Consider the following 22,574-nt stretch of genomic DNA (forward strand, 5'->3'; position numbering starts at 1 on the left):
AATGTTTTGCAGCTGCATAGAACAGGAATATCTTCAATTAAAATAGGCATATCATTTTATAGATAGATATATACATTTTTATAGAGATAGATATATAAACATACACAGATATGTATAAATCTAGTATAGTTCTTAGGTTTTTAGATAGATTATTTGTAATCTTGGCTATTAAGTTTCAAATGTTATCTTAGTTTCTATAGAATTGTATTGGCAGATACACCCTTCAACATTTTCTTCCCACGTTATTCATCTTTGTATCTATATTATTTGGATTTTGCTGAAATTCACAGTAAATTAGTACGTAGTGTGTCCAATTAAACTGCTACTTGTTTGCAAGCTAACTATTTTAAACTGCTTTGTCATTTCCACATTAAAACCTTGTTTGCTGGAGTATAGGGATGCATTGTCCCCGTAGCCTTTATGTACAGACTTTGGAAAGGTGTAGTTGACTGTATAGACTATTGTGAAAGCTTTACAATTTTACATCTTTAGTTCTGGATTACTTTGTAGGAGATCTTATAATCGATACCAGCAACACTGAATTATTTTACATAGTACATTCTTCGACATACGACATTATGACGTAAGTCATTATTTTCACAGCTAACTGGAAATTGGTTGTCCATATGGTATGGTCATATGCAGCTTGTGAAGGAGGAAACTTCCGTCTGAACGTGAGGAAGAACTTCTTCCCTCTGAGGGTGACGGAGCACTGGAACAGGCTGCCCAGGGAGGTTGTGGAGTCTCCTTCTCTGGAGATATTCAAGACCCGCCTGGACAAGGTCCTCTACAGCCTGCTGTAGGTGACCCTGCTTCGGCAGGGGGGTTGGACTAGGTGACCCACAGAGGTCCCTTCCAACCCTGAACATTCTGTGATTCTGTGAAACGTTTGTAAAGTGAAAGAGATAGCCACATTGTTCAAAGAACCTTTGGTAGTAATTCTTTTCTCTGAGTGCATGGGTAGCTGCACATGTCCTCCATATAGGAAGTGTACTCTGGGTCTTTGAAGCAGGTGGAATCACTGCAAGCTCAGTAGCATCCTTATTCTGTTATAGCAACAGTTTAATAAAGGTTTCTCCTTAGCTTTGCTTTTTTAGGAAAACAAGATCTCATGATTTCTGTTTCCCTTACTCTTTGCAGAGTCAAAGCAACTGTTCTATACCATATGCAGTGATATCTCATCAGCTGATTGGCCACACCCTAACTTGGGACCAGCAACAGCGTGTGATACCTCTTGCCTTTTCTAGATATCAGAATGGGTATGGTGGAGGAAAGCTAAATTTACTGTTCAGGAATGGTAGCAGTAAGAAACACAAACCTAGGCTTTGTTAGTTCCTCTGCTTCTTGAACTTTTTTTTTCTTTCTTTCTTTCTTTCTAGAGAATCTCCTGAAAAAATGCAGTTTTGATCATCTTGACAGTGTCTTTGGCTAAACAGGAAACGTCTAGTCATCAGAGACTTTTAGTTTTTAAACTTCCATTGTTGTGTGCAATGTCCAAATGCCACAGCATTTTTTTTCATTGTTCCACTCGATAGCTACATCATAGACCAAATTAATTTGAAACAAAGTGCATTCACACTACATCAGTGTTAAAAACTGTCCCCTACAGAGTATAGCCCTTCTGACATATGTAATAGCCGTGTAAAGCAGTCTTTCTGTTCTTCAGTTTTAGCAGTACGGGGTCATAGCAGGCTTCTTACTGCAGAACACTTAAATCTAATAGCTCAGAGATCTTGTTTACTTTTTACAGCAATTAGTAATTCTATACTGAAAAGCCAAATACAGTTCAAATAATGATGTATTTGTTTAGGTTTTGGATGGATAAATAAATTGCTAAATCTGAAATACCACCTTTGGTTCTACTGAAAAGGATTAGAGCCTAGATTTTGCAGCTGGTGTTAGGGGCTTCTGACAAACGTGCATGCTTACTGACTGGACTGCACGTTGCTTAGTGGAAATGATAGTCAGGCTCAAGTGTGGAAACTGGAAAGAGTGCAGTTGTTGAATGAAACCCCTACAAATACTTTAAAACGCATGAAAACAGCAGCACTAGTTGTGCTACAGGGTGCAATTTTGAAAAGACTTTTTAAAGGACCGAGGTTAGAACTCTAAAATGCCACAAGAAGTCATTTAGGGGCTCTTGCATAATTAACTCACATGACCCCTCTTGTGAAGAGAATTGTTTTTTCTGTTTTAACAAGCTTCCAGTTACATTTTCACAAGTCACTATGTCAGCTAACTGAAACAAATATATTGTTATTTTCCAGTAAGAGTGGTCTGTCAGGGATGATGAGATTAATTAATGATCTTTAATTGTTAAGCTTGTCTATAGAACTTTTCTTGCTGGTGTCCACCAGATCTTGTAATTTGTGCATCGTGGCTAACAGACAAATTTTGGGGCTCTTGTGTTCTTCCATATTTAATCAGACTTTTCTTGTTTGCAGGTATTTGTTCAAAGTCCTGGTAGTATTATCAACTCTCCATAAGCAGCCTGTAGTATTTCAGTGTCTTCTCATAACTGATGAGACTGTGTCACACTGAAAACATGCAGTCATGCCATTAAACATTCTTCCATAATACATAAGCAGGGAAAGGCAGAATGAAAGCTGCATTAATGATAGAATTTTGGCATTGTCAGGGACAAGAATGGTAAGGTAGGGACTCTAAGTTAGCTTCCTTTTGTATTGCTTGCACTGAAGTATTTCCTGCTTTGCTGTTGAATCACGGTGATTTCTGTAGATTATCAGAATGTTACAGATGTGAAATATTGTGCTGTTGGTAAGCACACTGGTTGTGAGAGTGCTGTTTTTTCCTTTTCTCTGTTGCCTAGACAAAGTTCTTCAGCATTTAGGTGGAAATGTCTGATTTATCAGCCTACAGTTTATAAAATATAAAGCATGTATAAAAATAAAGAAGTACTAAGTGCGTCTTGTTAAACTATACTGAATGTTCATAGTAAGAAGCCTATCAACTTACAATCTATAAACCAAAGCACACCAAAGCTAGTAACATAAGCTGTTGGGCTGCTATATTAAGAGAGTAATGAGGGAGTAATGAATATAGCTTTCTCTCCAACACTTCCTGTGGAGTTCCTGGGAATTCTGATAAGGGCAGCACATTTTGGTGATTTCTGGCAATAGCTGAATTTAGCATACAACATTAGTTTTCCATTTTTCTTGCACGGTACTGATTTTGGTAATGAAATAACAGTTTGGAGGTACATCTCATCTTTGCTAAAAGCATATAGAATTTTATGAACTGAATTTTGTGAAGAAGTAGAGAGACTAATTTCCTTCAAAGACTGCAAATAATGTTTTAGCATGAAAATTATTAAGCAATGTTTAAACAAGAATAGTCTTGCCCTATCTCTTGAACTCTTTCCTAAAATATGCAGTACTAGAATTCCAGAAACTCAGATGTGGAGCTAAGTGGACCTTTGTTGTGGCCCAGCGTGATATTTGTGATGAACTACTGGGCTCTCTTTTGCTGCATGAAGCGGGATATGCATATAGATACAAAAGTTTAACCTATCGTAATGTTTTTTGATGTTTTCTAATTTGTAAAGAATTCAGAATGCGTGTTCTAAGAAGTATTGTTGCATGTGCTTTTTTCAAACACTATCACGTGAGAATAAACATAGAATCTTCCAATTTTTCCTAAATCTCCAATATTTCAGTGTAAGAAATAATTTAAGAAATGCATTCTTCTTTGTGTTATTGGAAACCAGGTCCATACTAAAAACAGGCTGTAGCTATTAGAGACTTCGGTGTATTGGTCATCTGAAGTTTATAGAAAGGCTAAAAGCACTGATGTGACAATAAAACTCTCTTGATATCCATGCAATGGAATCCTCACCCTGCATGCTTCTCTGAGTTACATTCGTTACACTGAACCCCAGTCATGGCCCTTAAGGTTGAATCCTTTCTGAACTAACTACCAGTAAACGCTGGTACGGGAGACCAGCGAGACTGTTCTGATGGTCTTGTTTACGAGACTGTTCTGATGGTCTTGTTACAAAGGAATGAAAAAATTCTGATTAAAATAATAAGCATAATTCACACAATGTAATATTTTTTTTTAAGAAAAACACCTTTTGGGTAATCAGCTGGGTTTTGTGCTACAGCAAAACAAATAACAGATTACTAAATGGTAGATAAAATTTTAGGCATAGGTTTCTGCCATCGTTTTGCAAGCTAAAGGTTATGCTGTATGTTAAAACTATTTTAGTCGCTAGTCACTAACACGTTGTTTTTTGAGTGACTATTAATTTGAAATATATCTTAAAACTCATTCTTGACAACTATGGCACTGTTCACTTTTTTGTTACGTGAACAGACATGGGATTGGTGTGGCGGGAGTTGCTTTTATCCTTTTTCACTCCTGAATGTGGGCTGTAAATCAGAGAGACTTTACTTAGCACCAACAGATATCGCTTCCTGCAATTTTCATCCATCCTGTAAGTGACTGAATTGGGAAACAAGAATAATAAAGACATATTTATGGGAAGTGAATGGACATAGTAAGATAGATAGCTCAATGACTCTGTATAGTCAAATATTCCATTTCCTTAGTTAATTAAGACTACAGGTTTCTTTGTGTAAACTGTAAGTTTACAATTTTCTTCCTGTAAAGGAATTCCAGTAAATCATTCTGGATAGTTTGAATGTTCACAAAATGTAAGTGATGCTAGTACTTTTTGCTTTACCATTCTTTTGGCAGCATTATCCCCAGACATATGTAATGGTTTTTGCTCTCTCGCACAGTCTAGATCAAACACCTGCTCCCAGGTTTACTCTCACCTCCTAAGGCTGTCAGTTGACACATAAATATACAGACCCATGAAAAGAGCATATTTTGCCCTTACTGCAGGCAAATGTTCTTGAATCATTATGCTGTAGGAACAAATGGAAGAATTTCTGTCAGAGTAGTATTTCACATATGAAAGTTGGATAAAGTTTCTGCCTAGTTTGGTTTTCATGACTCTAAACAATTTTTGAGTGGTAGAAAAATAAAATCAATGTTTGCATTATGACGCATCAGACTCCCCAGTCCTAATTTATGATAGTTTCTTCTTATATTTTCTGTATGGGCGTTTTACAAAGGTACGTGTAATGTGCGTGTGCATTCTACTCTGGTTTTACAGAGTAGAATTTTTACTCTTTTGAAGACTCATGAACAGAAAGTACTATTCAGTTCTGCTTAGAAGACCTTTCTATGTCGTTCTGCTCTCTGTCTTCTCAAGTTTCTTTCTTTTCTAAGGGAAAGAAAACAGAGCTGCTTCTGCTGTCCCATTTTCCTTGCGAGGATTACTAGGCTATTTGGCTTGAGCTTTGGATAAGAAAAAATGCCCTGGCACTACTTTTACCTGGTGTCTTTAAAACTTCTTTAAGTTGGTTACTGTATTAAGCAGCACTACTACTGTCCCATTTTAAAGACCCTGATAAAGAGCATGCAAAGCTTGCTTAGCAGTCTTTTTCTGTCTGATTTTCTTCTTAATTTGGCTTTCCAGTCTTTAACAATCTTCCATGACTCTGGAGGAAAACATTTGAAGAGGCAACAGTTAACCTCTTGGACTCAGAGGAAGGCTTCCCTGACTGCAGCAGCTCCTGGAGTACCCCCCTGGTATCTGTCCACACCAGCAACAATATGCATTAGGAGATTGTGGTTGGTTCTGCTTATTTCTCCAAAGAGTCATCCTGCTGCAGTCTACAACCTGTAATCCTTGGGAAGGAATCAGTTTCCTCAGTGGGTTATTCCTTCTTATGTATTCAGCTCTATTAGAAATTAGATTCTCTGCTTGGTTTTATTTTCCAGATAAAATTCCCCGGGACAAATGGAAAAAAAGTCTTATTGTTTGTTTGGATGTTTATTTTAGACTGCCATGAGCCTGCTCTCTTAATTCCTTTTATCTATATGCAGAGGAGTGTAGGAGGCTCCTGTTGGCCTTACCTGTGAATGCTGAAAGCTGCTGCCGAGCACAGGCTGACTTATGGGAGGTGCATTACTCCGGGGGCAGTGGTTTGCTAGAAGACTAACTAGAGTCCTCTGGCAATGGTTAACCTAGGGTCGGCAACTCTAGAGGGAACGAGCCCTTTAAACTGATACATGCAGAGAGAAAGTTTATGCTGTAGTTCAGGCTGCCTTTCTAATTTGCCTTTTCTTTAAGGTATTGAGACCCAAGTGCGCATGTGTGTATGTACCTTACATTTGGAGCTTTGTGAGGGCTCCTGATGGTGTCTTTAGAACTGCTGACAATTAAAAATGATGAGTACGAGGAAATTTTGTTCTAGCAAGAAGGTATATTTTGCAGAAGCCCTGCTTATATGCAGATGGTATGAGCATTTCGCCTATTCTGGTAACTTGATAAGTAAGCAACTGTTACAGAGAATTTCTTGCTGATGCCTAGCTATAATCTAAAAGAAATCAGAAGTAATTCCTTTGGCAAAACTGATTCGGTAGCACAGTTTTTATTATGCTGCCTCTTCATATATTCCAAATGGGTGAGTATTACAAAAATAACTAAATAATGGAGGAGTAATCAAAAGTATTATATTGCCATAAAATAGAATTCGGAATATTGTAGGATACTGGAAAGAGCAGATACTGTAATTGTGGGTCAAGGTCAGTACCTTTAAAAATGCATGCAATACCAGCATAAACTATTAGTTGGATAGATTTGATCTCTCTTGGTTTCTTACCATCCTTGTTTTAATATTGGCAAGTGAGACTGTGGCAATCATAGCTGGAGGACAGAAGTGAAGCACTGGTACATAAAACAAGATACTGTGTGCTTTCCTGCTCCTCTTGGGTGCCTTTTGTTTGTATATGTTACGAGGAAGAAGAATGGCTTCCATGAAATTATTGATAGCAAACAAAACATTTTGTGGTGGTTCTGAGGATGTGAAAACAAAGGCAAGATTCTACTTCCAACCTGCTGTATTAGAAGATACTGACACTGTTGTAGTAAGTGCCAGTAGATTCTTGCTAATTTAGGGTGCTGATTCCTGTTAATTCAAGGACTTGAGGCCTTCTCCTTGCCTAGGAAGGAGTTGGAAGTTGTTCTCTGACCATGTAATCTGTAGCATCTAAGACTGTTGCTAGCCTGGATGGTTTCTTGTCAACAGAGTAAACTTTAAAAGTACTTTGGAGTAGGTTGTATTGTCAGAAGGTCTCTTTGGGTTTTCAGCTTTTTTTAGAACCGGATAAGAAAATGCTTATTGTTGAGAAAGGATTGCTGAAGAAATAGAGTCTAAAATCTGCCGGATATACTTTCAAGCAGCATAAACTGTCTATGCAGAAGGCTCAAGGCCGTGAGGCAATTTGAGGTCTGCATAGAGGTGAAAAGCTGTGAACCGGTTTCTAGACTTTGTATGACTTTAAGTCAGTTTTCTCCAGTCTAATGAGTTATCATTTGAACTTAGCAAAGCTGCTAGAAAATACAACATTTGAGTATAAATAAGAGGAAGGCATTTTTCCAGAAGGAGTAATAAATTCTGGATTGTTTTTAGTCCACTGATTTTATTACTCTTTCAAGCACATTGCAAAACCAGTCTTTTTTATTTCCCTCTTTAAGAAATGGTCCTGAGCAGAAAAGTGTTTGTGGGAGCTGAATACATATTTTAAGTAAAATTTTCAGTTCATCTGGTAGATACAGGATTAGTATATTTATTCTTAAAATTAGAAATAGCAGTCGTGTAAGTCACTAATAATTATATAACCTCCATTATCAGCAAATGTGGTAGGGTGTTACTGTAAATTTTCAGGCTATGTTTTTCGGTTATACAGTCTTCTTTAGGACTCTAGAAACCTTGACTATAAACTACCCAGCACTGAAAAGGCTTTCCCAGTGCCATCAGAAAAAAGTTGTTTGCCATGTTTTGAAAATGTTTTATACCTTTTCAGCTTAAAAAAACCAAACCAAACTTAGTGAAATGAGCCTGTGTAAAGAATGCATATAGATACAGGTCAAGTGATAACTGCAATTTCAAGATTGCAAGCTTTTAGAAGTGGCTAACTGTGCTATCATTACCATTGCAGATATGAGTTTAGACTTTGAGTTTAATGAAACTTAATAAAAGTTTAACTGAGTGGTTACATATTTTCTTTTAATCTGGATGGCTGATAGGTATTCCTAGTAATGACTCTCCTTTGCCAGAGGTTATTCATGTATACAGCTAGGAGGTGTTTTATGCAAATTTTCAGAGACAATTCTGAGCAGATTTTTATTGCTTTTAAATCACATTGAAATTTAGTTTGGGTTTTTTTTTCATCAATTTGTTAATGATTAAGAGATTATTTACAGAATACTGGAGTTTCAGCACCCTGCAAGGTTTCACCTGCTCCATATATCAGTATGAAAGATGGTGTAAGTTGTAGGAATACTTCACAGTATTTGATGAACATTTGCACAAAGGGCATGTCTGGTATCTCACTATTGTTTTAAATTATTTCCTAGGAACTTCCCTTTCTAAAAATTAAATTAAAGAGTAGAATGAATACACAACATGAGTGTGACAGAGGCTTTAAAATGCAGTAGTAGCCTTTGACTTTGTCAAGAGAAAAGGTGCAAAGATGTGAATTTATCATGAGCTGGAAGTGATCAATTTATACTCACACTCAGGTTTGTTTTTCTTTCCTCTTGACCTGCATATTATCATTGTATTCAAATCCTATCATTCGTTCTTGAATTATGGTTCAAAGGTCTGTCTTCTCTAAGTCTCTAGAGCAAACACTTTTTTCCAGTGAAAAGTTTTTTGTTTTCCTATTAAGATTACTATAGAATTTATTTGGAGTGTTCTGCATTGCTGTATGTATTAAATTTTGAACCTTAGGAACTTCTGTTGTCCGAGTTAGGTTTTTCCGTAGGCCTCTTGTTTTTTCTTCCCCCCCCCCCCCCCCCCCCCCCGGTTCATCAACCTTAACTGCAGGACTGCATAGTTTCTCCTTGTTCATTCCATACTTGTTTAGTTTTTAATTTTGTTGATGTTCTGTGTGTTTTGCTTAGCAGCACTTTGGTACCTACAGACATCTTAATCTTCATTTTGTACAGCAGTATCATCTCTGAATGAACTTCAGTTTCTCGCTCTTCCCTGTAAAAATGGAGCTTAAAATCTGTTTTTAGTAAAATGCTTAGAAGGTTGAGGTTTTTGAATTGTGTAATACCAGATAAATAGTGAGATCATGTTTATGAGATGCTGACTGAAAATAACACATGAACTTAAATATAACCATAGAATTTAAAAATTTCAATTTTAAAAAAGCAGAAAATCAGTTTTTCTGGAAAGATGCTGATTTATAAATTTCATATTCTATATCTTTTATTTGCTTGCTCAAGCAAAAACATACATAGTATGAAAAAGATACCTAGAAAGCACTCTGCTTATCAACTGATATATTGTCATTAAGACACTTGTGAAAGGATAAACTGAAAGCATCCTCAATGTTCTGTGTTACAGCTTTAGAAAGCAGACAGCTGACTGTTACCAATTTTTTGTAGGCTTGTTCTTCTCCTTCAGTTCCTAAATTTTATTATTTATTATTACTGAGTTTCCCTACTGGGAAGAGTTACGCTCAAATACTTGTGACACTCAGTATAATAATCTGAAACAGGAAAGATAATTGACCCAATCCACAATGTAAATTTACCCATTCTTTCCCTTTGTTTAGTAACTACTGGATTTATCGGGAGAAAAATTATTTGACATCAGATGCAAAAAGTTTAAAACATGGTGTTATTTTTTCTTTTATTTTTAAGTAAATCTTGTAGTTGTACATAATTGTAAAATGTGAAAATTGTGTAGCAGTCCTAAGAAAAAATTGCTTAGCAGCACAGTTACATGGAGATTAGCATTAGGCATCTAAAATATACATCATCCTCAAAATTGCCTGCTCTTGAAACATCTTCAAGTCCCAGCATTGCTACTGTCAAAAGGTGGAGGAGGCATGTACTTATGTTCAAAGATTTCTTTTCAATATCCATGCCTCAAGACTACAGTCAGCTAGAAACACTTTACACAGAAATTACCTTTCCACTGTAGAAATACCTTCAAAGGTTTCGTCTCTCAGCTTCAGTTTATGTCTTGGATCTTTTCAGATGACATAAACACGATGCCCTTTGCTCAGTACTTGCGGAATCAAACACAGTTTTTTCAATGCACGGAGAAATCCTCTTTCAGTTAGGATCAGAACCTGGCGCGTTTCTTCTTCCCATTGTTTGATGTGTTAATTGAAATGGAACGATGCAAAAACTGATGCAGTAAATCAAGTGAGCATATGCTTAAGATAATTGCAGAAAATATTAACTTTGTCTGTTAAAATAGTGTTGGAAGCTCTAATTCACAGTATCTGAACTTTGGCACTGCTGTTCTGACTCTCTAGTTCCAGTAAGTTAGTATTCTGCATTACCACACACAGAGCTTATTTTTGATCCTTTGAGTTGAAGGATTGCAAAGGCAATCCTCCTTTTACCCTCAGTTACTGAGGGAAGCAACTCATGTCACTAAAATCTCTGCAACTGGATCACAGGTCTCTTCAAGCACCTAATCTGCTTTGTAAAAGAGTTCAACATGGATCATTTAAAAAACTGGTGAGACAAACGTAGTTTGTTAAAGACAATCCCCCTTTTGGGGGAAAAAAACACAGATGTTTATCTTCAGACCCACTTGAAGTATTTTTTGAAGAGGGAGGGAGAGTTTCGTGAAGATAAATCGGTTCTTACCTGTTAGGTTGGCACACCTGTGTGATGGGACACTGAAAGAGAAAATGGTGTAAATGAAAGGCTGGAAAGCAAGCATCTCCCCCCTTTCCTGCTTTTTGCCACTGTGTTCTTTCAGGTTGAGTCATTTCTTTCAGTGTTGCATTATACTTCAGCAGTTTTCTGTGACTTCTTCAGTTACCTTGAATTCCTCGGAGTCCCTTCTTGCTCCCTAGAAAGTTCTTACTTGACCTTTCTTTGATGCTTCTTCCAGCTGATCTTGTTCACTTGTTCTTGGGGAAAGCAGCAACCACGCAGTCTCTGCAAAGAGTTGTACTTTTCAAGAAGACCACGTTATGCCTTTTTCTCCTTTTTGTTGAGCTGCATTCCTGTAACAAAATATGCAGGCTACATTACTTTGTGGTGAATTTTAGACAACTGAACTAGATGTGTCTTTTTTTGTTCTAATGCATATACAGGTGCTTTTTTTTCTTACAAATTCTAGCTAGAATAGCACGTCAGTAACATTCAAATGTGTCAGAGTGTATTTTACTACTGAGTTGGGAACAAACAGAAAAGCAGGAAGAACTGCTTGCTTCTGTATATGGTCTTCCGCATTGCAATTTTTGCTGTTTTTTTTGCCTTGAGATGTAAAAGGACTTATGAGTGATAGGAAAAAACCACTGGACTGGACATAGTCATGATAAAAAAGCCACAAATACTTGTACATTCCTTTTTGATCTTCTGGTTTTATGTAATGAATGTAATGCATATCAAGACCATACAGATTATATATTTTTGTTTTTCTCTGTTAGGACTACATTTGCCATAAAAAATCTGTAGAAAGTAAAGCCAGAAAGTTTTTTTGTATTATGTTTGTTTTTCAGAAAGAAAAGATTGAACAGAAATCAGTGTAAAATCTGTTCCCAAATGAGTTGAATACTTAGAAATTTGCTCAAGGCTAACTGTGTTGGCTTCAAGTGACGCAATCTGTGCATTCAAAACTTAACAAGTTTGTGAACCAAAGATTGTCAGGTTTCAGAGATTAGAAAAAATTAAAAAAAACAAGAAACCAACTAACTAACTAATTAGGATAGGCTGAGACTAATTGATTCAAAATGAGAGGCTACACTGGTGTAGGCTTCCCCAGACTGAAAAAAAAATTTGAGCTGAGGATGCCGGTAGCAGTCTCCCCAGTGGAATGCAATTTGTTCAGTTTGTTCTAGTGTGACGTGTATGGTTACCTACATACAAGACATGTTTTATATGTGTTGCTGCAAAGAATGTAAATCTTGGGAAAGGAGAACATCCTGTTCGCAAGGAGGAATCTAATCTCTTAGATGAGACCATGAATGAGATGAGACCTGCTGTCTAGCTGATGTGAGAATGTCCTCTTGTGTCAAGAATGCTCCTGCAGTAAAGGGACTCTTTTTAAGGATAGAAGGAGGGGGTGTTGGTAGTGGGAAGTCTCAAAAGATAAGGAAAGGTGTTTTGAAATATTGTCAACAGTAGTTGACTGGTGCATTAAGCAACAGAATCAGGAGATAATTTACAAGTGCTTCTGTGCTAGAAGCCCAAAAATAAGGTGTGGACTTAGACTGCTCAGCCGCAGATGACAAGCCTGACAGAGTAGGTGTCTCAGTGGTGAGGAGGGGGTGTCTCCTCTCCTGGAGGAAGGAGGGTGATCTGTGGGGTACTGTGTTGCCCAGGTACTAGCTTTTCAGGAATGACAGAGTAGGATTACCTGGTAAGAGAGTGGCGCTGTGTGAAAAGGATTATTTAAATCTAACATTGGACAGCTATTACAGAAAAAGAGAGCATTGTGTCATGCTTTTGTATGGAAGTCCTATTTTTTAATAATAAATGCATAGCAGTGAGTTTGTACTACTGATGTTTTCATCAGGGTGCTGACAGTGTGTTAACACATTAATTTGGCAGAAAATAAACCTCCTTGCTTTCTAACTCTCTTCACCGGAGTGAGAGGCTAGGTGCAGCTAGGTTTAAATTCTGAGTGATATCCAATTTGCCACTACCAGTCCAGTCGCGTTTAATATGTATATTAAACTACTACGATTCTGGATACACTAATAGTGGTCTGCACCTTCAGTCCAGTCGTGCTCATGAACTAGCACGGCGGCGCTTTAGGGTTTAGTCATGTTCAGTGAGAAACTGTGACAACTGGCTGCTTAAACAGTGCAGTTTTATTTGTGCAACAGGTATATGGGTTTTTTGAATTGTCAGTGATAGTGACTGTCTGCAAGAAAGCACGTGCAAATATGATGTTATGAAGTATAAAACGCGTGAAAAGATTATAAATAATACAGTCTGGCTATAAACATTAGGGAGTAACTCTCTAGAGAGATTTCTAAGATTCCCAAGAAAAGCACTTAGTCTAGGTCTCACCCAAGGCGTCCCAAGTGGGAGAGAAGCAAGGCTCAGCCTGTTGGCCAATCCCAGTAGTCAGAGGCAGTGGGAGGTGGAGTTTCTCTTGGCTTGCTCATGGTGTTATTTTCTTCTCTGAAAATCCCCTATTTCCCTGGCTATTTTTATATCCTTTCTGCATTTAAGGTGGAGTTTGAGTGACTGTAGTCATACATACCTTTTATCATGATTGGTGTAAAATTCTCTCACTTCACGTTTAAAGGTCTAGTTTACAAAAAATTGAGGGCGCAGACTCAGAGAGCAGTGGTCGCACCTCGCAGGCGGATAGCCTTCGGGATGGAGGTGTGTTTTGGTATTAAAATTATATTAAAATGAGCAAAGTTCACGAGAGGATAGTATTTTGGCAAGGTTTTGAAAACCTGTTGGCTCAGGGGGCCAGATGAGCTGCCTATCAGTTCTAGAGAACGATTTCTTCCCGCTTTATCATCACGGAGCAGGGCCACGGAGTCTCCACTCTGTTCCATCCTCTATGGTATGTTGCAGGGAGTTGCTGTGTTAGTGTATTCCTCACATGCCTGCTGCAGCTGTGTCCCATCCTCAGAGCTCCTTTTGATTTCATGCTTTTCCTCAATGGGTGAACAATGCTACGTTTTTCATATGAACCTTAATATTCAGATGTAAAACCTTAATTTTATTAATAGTTCCACATACTCCACCCCATAACTAAAGTCACTCAAACTTCACTAGGTTTGGGACTAATCTGGAATGTCACAAGTGCTTTTATGGCAAGAGTTGTCAAATACAAATAAATTCTGGGGAGCTAGCAAGCGAATTAACCTTTTCATCATAAGCCAAAGTTTAACATACAAAGCAAGTATCAAAACAAAACACAATGTGGTGAGTATTAATAAAACAACAACGGGATGCAAGGTCTTGATGAAGGCTCCTGTAGCTGTTGGCGACCATCCAAAAAGAGTGTCCCACCATTTGTGGTTTCCATCTTTTTTTTTTCCCGTTTTTTTTTTTTTCTGTCTCTCCACTACTTGATGTATTTCTTCCACATCATGATGGACAGTAATCAGAGTTTTTTGTCCATTCTCTTGGGCCTCTTTTAACAGTCGCTTCAAGTTATGTTGTAGCAGCTTTTTCACTAATGTGATGTTCATTCCAATGGGGACAGGCAGTAAATCGTGGATCAGTGTATAGTTAGTCTGTAACAGTTAGTGAGACGTAACAGGAGTCTAATAACTGAAGTCGCATCTGACAATATTAGTAAAATTACAAACACAAAAATTCAAATGATTATCAATATCTGTGGCTATGTCGTCTATGAATATAAAATTACAAGAAGATCTCATGTAAACACATCCTTTCCCAGTATATACATGCACAGTGTTAGGGGTATCATCAAGATGTATCTCAAAATGACAAACGTTTTGTTCAGTGTTAAGACAAATGTCTTGCGCTTTAAGGGTGAATAAAACCTTGTTGTTCTCATGTGATACATGCATTGACGTCAACAGTTTGCCATTTGTCACCATCTTTTTTGGCCCACACTCTATGCTCAATAGGATAGAGTACTGATCCATTGTGATTTAATCCTGATGCAATGATCAGGTATATGGTATATATCGAGGCATTTTGTATCGTTAAGACAAAAGCAGTGGCCTTACTCTCAATGGGGTCATAGGTGAAATTAACTAGGTACTACCAGGATTGAAATTTTTTCTCAAAGTCAATTGCATTATCCCATATCAGTTTTCAAATTTTGGTAGGTAAGGTGCCTTCTTCACCTTCCCTTATAATTGCAGCAGTCATCGATTGCATCCAAAACTGGGCTTGGATACAGATGAGCGCTAAAGAAATACTGCTTTGGGTTGCATCAAGTGCACTTGCAGTCAGCTGACTGTCCTTTTCACTCGTTTCTTCCCACTGAGGTAATATATTAGAAAAAGCCATTGGTGATTTCCCAGAGTTAAAAGGGAAGACCGTAGGGGGTGTTCTAACCTATTCAAGTCACCAGTAGTTGTGACTAGTTTGTTGGCAAGTATTTTAGCATCTATACTGTTTAAGACTCCCAAGCTTGTTCCTAAGATACCAGTTACATCTCTCTTCAATAGTTGTGAGGAGGCAAGGGTTCGTTCATGTAACCATGCATACCATCCTGCATAGGATGTACCTAGGAAAGGTAAGCAAGTAGGTTTGATGGCAGAGACATTAATCTGCATTGATAGTTCTACTCGCTTGAGAGAGTAGGTCAGGTTAAACAATATTTGTTGTTGACTGGTATTTTTGATAACGTAAGGACTAATGTTAAAGATGTAAGGATTTAGACTTGTGGGTGTCCGAATGGATTCATTCTCAAAAATTTGTTGGGATGACACCGTGATTGGCACAGGCATAGCCGTAGTTGATGTCTTTTTCTGTGTTACGTCCAACCCAAATTTAAATGATAGTGCTTTGTCTCCTCTGCCAGTACTTCCCAAACAGACAACAGATACTGGTTGAATTATAGTAAAATTGAACCAACAAACATCAGATGCACAATGCTCCCTACCTGTTGTGGGTTCTGTTCTTTGTTCAGGAAATCTTCTTATAATAACTTGGGTTAAAGGAGGGAAATTTTTTCTACGCTAGTATTAAAGGTTCTGCAACCTATGTGGATTGTTTTCCCTGTATCGACCTTCAATCTATGCATCGAATGCTTCCATTCCGATTCATGTAATTCCCTGTTGTCATATATGATGGCAGTTGCTAAACTCATTTCTGCGAAGTCATTTCCTATAATCCCTGTATATCCAAAATAGGGCTTTGACCAAGGGTCATCAGAGACTGTGGTGTTAAGGGGTAGATTTTTAGATCCACCTTGTAGGGTCTTTACGAGATCATTGTCAGATGGTTCAAATAAAGGGAGTGGAGTTGAACTAGGTTGTGTAGTCGAGTCAGGCTTGATTGTGTTTATTTGAAATTTGAAGTGTAATGCTATTTTACGCTGTTGCCACCGACAATTTACAAAAGTGGGTTGTACAAGAGTAAAATTGTGCCAGGAATCCCACTGTTCAGTGACGCAGTACTTGGTTGTCACTTGGCGTGATTTCCTGGGATGAGATATCCCTATTCTTGTGACTTTCTCATGAGCTGAGCCATTGACAATCCTACATCCTGTATGGATTTCTTCTCCCACCTTACTTCTCAGGGATGGATACCAACCACTCCAAACCCACTCACGTTTTGAAAACACCCTGTTGTTATGTAAGACCACAGTTGCCAGAGTTATTTTTTCCTTTGACAACCCTGTACTTGCATTGTGTCTAATAAAGGCCTGAGACCATGGCCACTTTGGGTTCTCTTGACTATAAATCAAAGGCAAATGTATTGGTAAGATCAAACATAATATAATGGAATTCATAATTTTAAAACTTGGGTTTACAAATGATTATGAATGCGAAAAATACTATTACAGCTAGAATGAGGGACAAAATTCCTTGTATGCACTTGAGGTTAGCGTAAGCCAATGCGTCCGTCCACATGCAGTTCATCCAGGATTCCTGTGAACACAAAAGGGAAGAAAAACACGCTAGGTCTTTGTTGACCGATGGGGTTAAAAGGAAGGTGGAATCCACCGGGTGTTGATCTGGTGTATTTTTCCTGAGCAATCTTTGACTTCCCATGCACAGGGATTTTTAGGAGTGACTAGTGCCATTGGCACTGCTCCAATTTGAGGCATTTTTACCAGCACAGATTGTCTTGCATAAAAACCTGTAGGGTATTCTCCTGGTTTGTTATGTATTTTTGGAGTAATGGTGGTAGCTGTTACACAAAAAGCCTTCATTTTGGGGCAACCATCTCCACTGCATCTGTTATTTAATTGATAGATGGCATTAGGTAGTCACAGATGCCATTTAGGCTCGTGAATTTTCACAAAGCGCTTAACCAATCCATTGGTGCGCTCAGCAGTGCCATTTGCCTGAGGATAATAAGGAGTGTGGAATACCCACCAAATCCCTTCCTCCTTGGCCCAATCTTGTACCACTGTAGCTGTGAAGTGTGAACTGTTATCACTTTGGATTTCCTCTGGAAGGGGGAGTGTGCTGAACCACCCCTTAAGGGCTTTTATTGTGTTCTCCCGTGTGGCTGATTCTACACTAGTGGTCATAGTGAGGCTGGAGATGATTTCCACTCCTACTAGGATATATTTCCTTGCCTGAGGGTCTTAAAGGTCCAATATAATCAATTTACAAGGAGTGCCACAATGTTTTTCTTCCCTCACATGTCTGCTGCAGCTGTGTCCCATCCTTAGAGCTCCTTTTGATTTTACGCTTTTCCTCAGTGGGTGAACAATGCTACGTTTTTCATATAAAACTTAATTTTCAGATGTAAAATCTTAATTTTACCAATAATTCCACACAGTGATGCAGAAATGCGAAGCAAGATTTGATGAGTTGTGAAGGACGGGATGTAATCGTGGAAGGTTTCAACTGTCCACATAGAACCTGCATCATTATTTTGCCAAGACAAGATGTAAAGATAAAAATTTTGTATGGAATAAGTAACTTTTCTAGAACAAGCAGCCTCAAAAAGCAAAAGGAAAAATACTGTTCTGGATTTTATTTCAAGTGGTATACAGAACTTAGTTCAGAAAGTGTTAGAAAGTCTCTTTGTAATAGTTGCCTCAATACAGTGGGAAGCACAAAATTATGCCACTTGAAAGGAACCTCTGGAAGCTATCTTGTCCAACCTGCTGCTCAAAGCAGTGGCAATTTCGGATGGTTGCTTAGGATCTTTTACATCCTTTTGGCACAGGATGTAGGAGACCGAGACTAAGGATAGAGATTTCAGAACATTTATGGGCAACTGTTCCAGGGTCTGACCAGCCTAATGAGCAATTTCTTTTTATATCTAGTTGGAATTTGATGTATTCTAACTTGTGTCCGTTGGCTCATATCATCAGCTGTGCTCCTCTGGGAAAAGTAAAACTCCATCTTTCTGACACCCTTGTGTTAGGTAGACAGCAATAAAATCTTCCCTTCTCCTAGGGCTGAATAAACCCAAGTCTTTCCCCCTGTCATCATAAATCATGTGCCCAGCTGCTGACCATCGTGGTATCCCTTTACTGGACTTAATCTAGTAGCTCAGTGTCCTTCTTGAAAGAGCCCAAAACTAGACACAGCCACACACGCAGTCTCGGAATAGAATCAGTTTTGTAAACCAGCTGACTATACTCCTGCCTATACAGCTGGTATGTTGTTAGACTTTGCCTCAAAGGCATGTCACTACCTACTGTTGAATTTGTTTCTCAGAAGGACCCCACTTTTTTCTGCAAAGCTTCTTTCTAGCCAGTTGGTTTTCTAGAATGTCCTGTTGCAAGGGGTTGTTCTGGCAGGACTTTGCCGTTGGTGAACTTTACGAAATTCCCATCAGCACATTCTTTCCACCTATGACGTCTCTCTGAACGGTGGTCCAGCCCTCTATTGAGTGTATCACTTGCTCCCCTCAGTTTTGTATCATCTGTGACTTTGCTGAGAGGCACCCTAATCCATCTTTGAGGCTGTTAATAAAGATATGAAACAGTACTAGCTCTGATACGGATCTGTGGAGGATGCTTTTAATTGTTAGCTGCCAGCTGGGCTCCACAGAGTGGATCATCACCCTTTGAGACTAACAGTCCAGCTAATTTCCCAGACACCTTATCAACTTTTCAATTCAAATCTCAACTATTTTGCAATAAGGAGGTGGGAGACCGTCTCAAATGCCTTGTCAAATTCAAGGTATACACCATTGTCTGCTCTCCTGTTATTTTTACAGCCTGTCATCTCCTTACAGAGGCAATTGCTGGCAAAGCCAAGTTTTTTCCTTGGTAAATCCATGCTAGCTGTTTCAAATCACCTTCTTCTCCATTAGATGGCTAGACATGATTTCCAGGATGATTTGCTTTGTAACTTTCCTAAGAAAAGAGGTGAGGCCTGTATTTCCCCACAGCTCATCCTTTGTGAAGATGGGTTCATGTGGTATTTGCCTCTTTTTTTTCTCTTTTTTTGTTTTTAGACTTAAATAGTAGTAGAAGAGAGTGGACCAAATCAATTGGCCTGGGCCTATTCACTTTCCAGAAAGGGAAGCAACTAGTCAAAAAACCTCCAACGCTCCAAACACTGGAATAAGCTCCCCTAAGAACAGTTGAAGACTGTTAAGAAAGGTACTGTCATGGAAACCCACCTGAAATATGTGCTACAATTTAAAAAATGAAAATAAAAAAAATCCAAACCAACCTCCATCCCAAAGCAGTCTTAAAAAGCTCACTATAAAGACTCGGTGGGTAGGTTTTTGTGGCCTTCGCAGAGTAAAGGTCAGAATTTAAAACTTAAGCTTGCATTGGTCAGAATAGGTAGGCCGATATACAGTGCCAGGACAAATGGAAGTGGAAAGTTGAGAAGGCTAAAAAAGCTCTTGAAAAGTGGTTTTCAAAGATGCTGAAGGTCTGATAACAATATTTTGCTTAAATAAAGTGAAAAAGAAGCCAGTTAGGAAATTTGTAGGTTTGCTTAATGATAACGGTGTAAAAGGATACACTGGATTTACAAGGCCATAGAAGAGAAGCTCAGTGAATCTTTGCCTCAGTCTTCCCTGCTGAAGATGCTAAGAAGATGCCAACAACTCATGTTCTATTTGCAACAGATAGATCAAAGATGTCACATCTGTTTGAAGTAACTATACAGCAATTATGAGGTCAAGTAGGTAAGTTATTTGTTAATATCTTGATGCTTCACCCCTGAGGGTGTGAAGAATCTAAGTATGAAATTATTGAACTGTAACCTCGTTGTGAAGAGCCGTTGTGCCAGTTGACTGGCATGTTGCCACCGTAACTCTTATCTACAAAATGGGCTCCAGAGGGAGCTGCAGACCTGTGAACCTCACTGCTGCTGTGCTTGGGAAGATGGCAGTCTGTCTTTAAGAAAAAGAGGAAGGGAAAAAAAAAACGTGAAGATGGAGGGAGATCACTGAGCACAATTTTGTTGGGGATGCATCAGTGTGGCTCCTGTAAAGGGAAATTCTGTTTTATTAACCTACTGGAATTGCAGAAGGGTGACAGTAACCATGTGGATAAAACCTGATCTGTCTTTTCCAATTGCCTTTGGCAAGGCTCCACATGAAAGGTTATAAAGAGTTTCCATTCATGTGGGATTGGAGGAAAGGTCCTTCTAGCAACAGGGAACCAGTTAAAGCAGAGGAGACCAAGGGTAGTGTTTATGTGGCACTTTCAGGATGGAAAATTGTGATCAGACTGCAGAAACTGTGAGGCTTGTGCTCTCTACCGAGTAGCATCTCCTTTTGCCTCTGCTGGAGACAGAGCACTGGTGATGAATGGACCTAACACTGGTCTAGCCCAGTTGGGCATTTTGCAGAACCACAGAATTGTAGGGGTTGGAAGGGACCTCTGTGGATCACCTAGTCCAACTCCCGTGCCAAAGCAGCATCACCTGGAGCTGGTTCTAGCCTTCATGCAAGCCAGTCATTGACTTGTATGGGTTGGATCTTGTGTCACACGTTGTAATTTCCTGTCTAAGTTTGCCTGAAATATTTCCAGCTTAGGTATATCATAACTTCACTTGGAGACTTTCACAAACAAATGAATTTGTTTGGAAGTGCTTCAGACTATAAACCTACCCCTTTACTATTTCATATCATTTATTTACTTCTACATGTATTTTATCACCCTAAAAACATCTTTACATAAAAGTTAACTCTTTTAAAAAATCATGTGCAATTATTATTTTATGCTTGTCACTGAGTGTGTAGGGAGGCAGTATGTATGTGTGTATGCACATAACCATGTGTTCATTCAAATGATGTTTTGAAAGTTGAAAAATAGCATGTTCAGAAGACAGAGGTTCAAAAAGGAAGAATTCTAAAATATCGTTAATTCACTCCCTTGTATTCATGTAATGTTGAATACAGTCTTTAATTACGTAAACAGATAATGCTTTTTCAAGGAAGCATTTTGCCATTCAGTGCAAAAAATGAACATGCTGTGAGGAGTTAGGACAGTGTGGAGGTAAAGGCCACAGTAGTATGTGTGATAGAAATTGATGATGACTGAGGCAAGAAGAATGAAAGAAGAGCAAAGAAAGCCAATGTGTGAAGGCAGCTGAGTGATCGTGAAAATAGTGGGAGTCTTGTGTGTTGTGCAAAGCAAGTTACTTCAATTTTTCATATTGCTTATTTTCTTTGTACTTCCTGTGAGGCTGTGGGAGGTGAATTGCAATTTTTATGGAGTTACAGCTGAGTCAAAGATGCATTAAACATATAGTGTGCTTTAAAATACTGTGTATACTGAAAAAACATTTTTTTTAAATAGTCTCCTTAAGTTAGAAGGTTTTTGGGCCCCATTTTCTTTGTGCCTTATCTCAGAGGGATTTTGTAAAGCATAAATTTCCTGTGAAGCAGTTAGGTGCTACTGTTCAGAGTACAGTAGAAAAGCCCATGAGGAAATTATCAATCCAACCTTCAAAACAGAGCTAGAATAATGTGTAGTTGTATAGGATATGAGGTTACATTTTAAATAAAATCTACATATTAAATGACTGCCCCCTGTTCTGTGTACTGTAGGATCCTAGGCTAAAATAGATGGGGATCATATTGCTAAAATAGTGCACAACTACATAGTTAAAGATTGTGTCAGAAAACATAAGTTTAAATGAACCATTCAAATTAACGTCTTTCATTCTAGCATTTCCCAGTTTGACTTTGAAACTTAAGCATTGGTATCCTGGTAACTTTATTTGTATGTAATTTTAATAAAATGAAAAAACAGTAATTCAAGTATTTTGTTAGCTGCTTGATATTACACAATAAGCTGTAGCAGTAATATCATAGATCAGGGCTGGAAAAGGGGAGGAGAGATTTTGTTAGTAAGTTTCTCAAACAGTCACTGGAAAAAGAGGAAGGGTGAGATTTATCTGCTCAAGGTTGGCTGGTGGTTTCCCCTCAGACTGAATACTTACTCCCCTCTTAACAGGATTCCACCTCTTACCGGTCTCCCTTTCATCTCAGGCATTTCCTTACCTAAAAAGAACTAGCTGAAACTTCTTTTTCGTAAATTCAGATTTATAAATTTCAATTAGCTGTTGTACAAATGACTCTTTATGTTTTGAAATATGCTAAGCGTCATCAAATTAGAACTAATTCCTGGCTGTTAACAAATTTTTCCCCAGTAATACATAGATAAGGTTTTGGTTTAATTTTTTTAACGGTTTTAGTGGCGTCTGTGGATCTTACTTTTTTATTTCCTCTTTTGTAGACTGAACCTTGAAGAAGAATTGGATCAGATGAAGGTACACCGATCTGTGGGTAAGTTCACAATAGAGCAGATTAGCTATGTTTATAACAGAAAGAGGAAGGTATAGTATTTTATATATGTATGTCGTCTATTAGAAATATTAATTTTAAGTTTTTTTTGCTTCAAAGGTTAATTTCTTTTTCTTGAATGTGTATTTTGTAATTA

At 38.2% G+C, this 22,574-nt stretch overlaps 1 protein-coding gene across 5 annotated transcripts in view; it reads left to right on the forward strand.

The window, feature by feature from the left end:
- CNTLN (centlein) overlaps positions 1 to 22,574 on the forward strand; it is a 217,891-nt gene that overhangs the window by 117,398 nt on the left and 77,919 nt on the right. For all 5 annotated transcript variants that reach the window (XM_075410639.1, XM_075410640.1, XM_075410643.1 and 2 more), the window contains one exon: positions 22,371 to 22,420. In XM_075410639.1, coding sequence (XP_075266754.1) covers positions 22,371 to 22,420 — 50 coding nt within the window. The remainder of the gene's footprint in view (positions 1 to 22,370; positions 22,421 to 22,574) is intronic.

Source organism: Opisthocomus hoazin, chromosome Z, assembly GCF_030867145.1.
Source record: "Opisthocomus hoazin isolate bOpiHoa1 chromosome Z, bOpiHoa1.hap1, whole genome shotgun sequence".
Lineage (NCBI taxonomy): Eukaryota > Metazoa > Chordata > Aves > Opisthocomiformes > Opisthocomidae > Opisthocomus > Opisthocomus hoazin.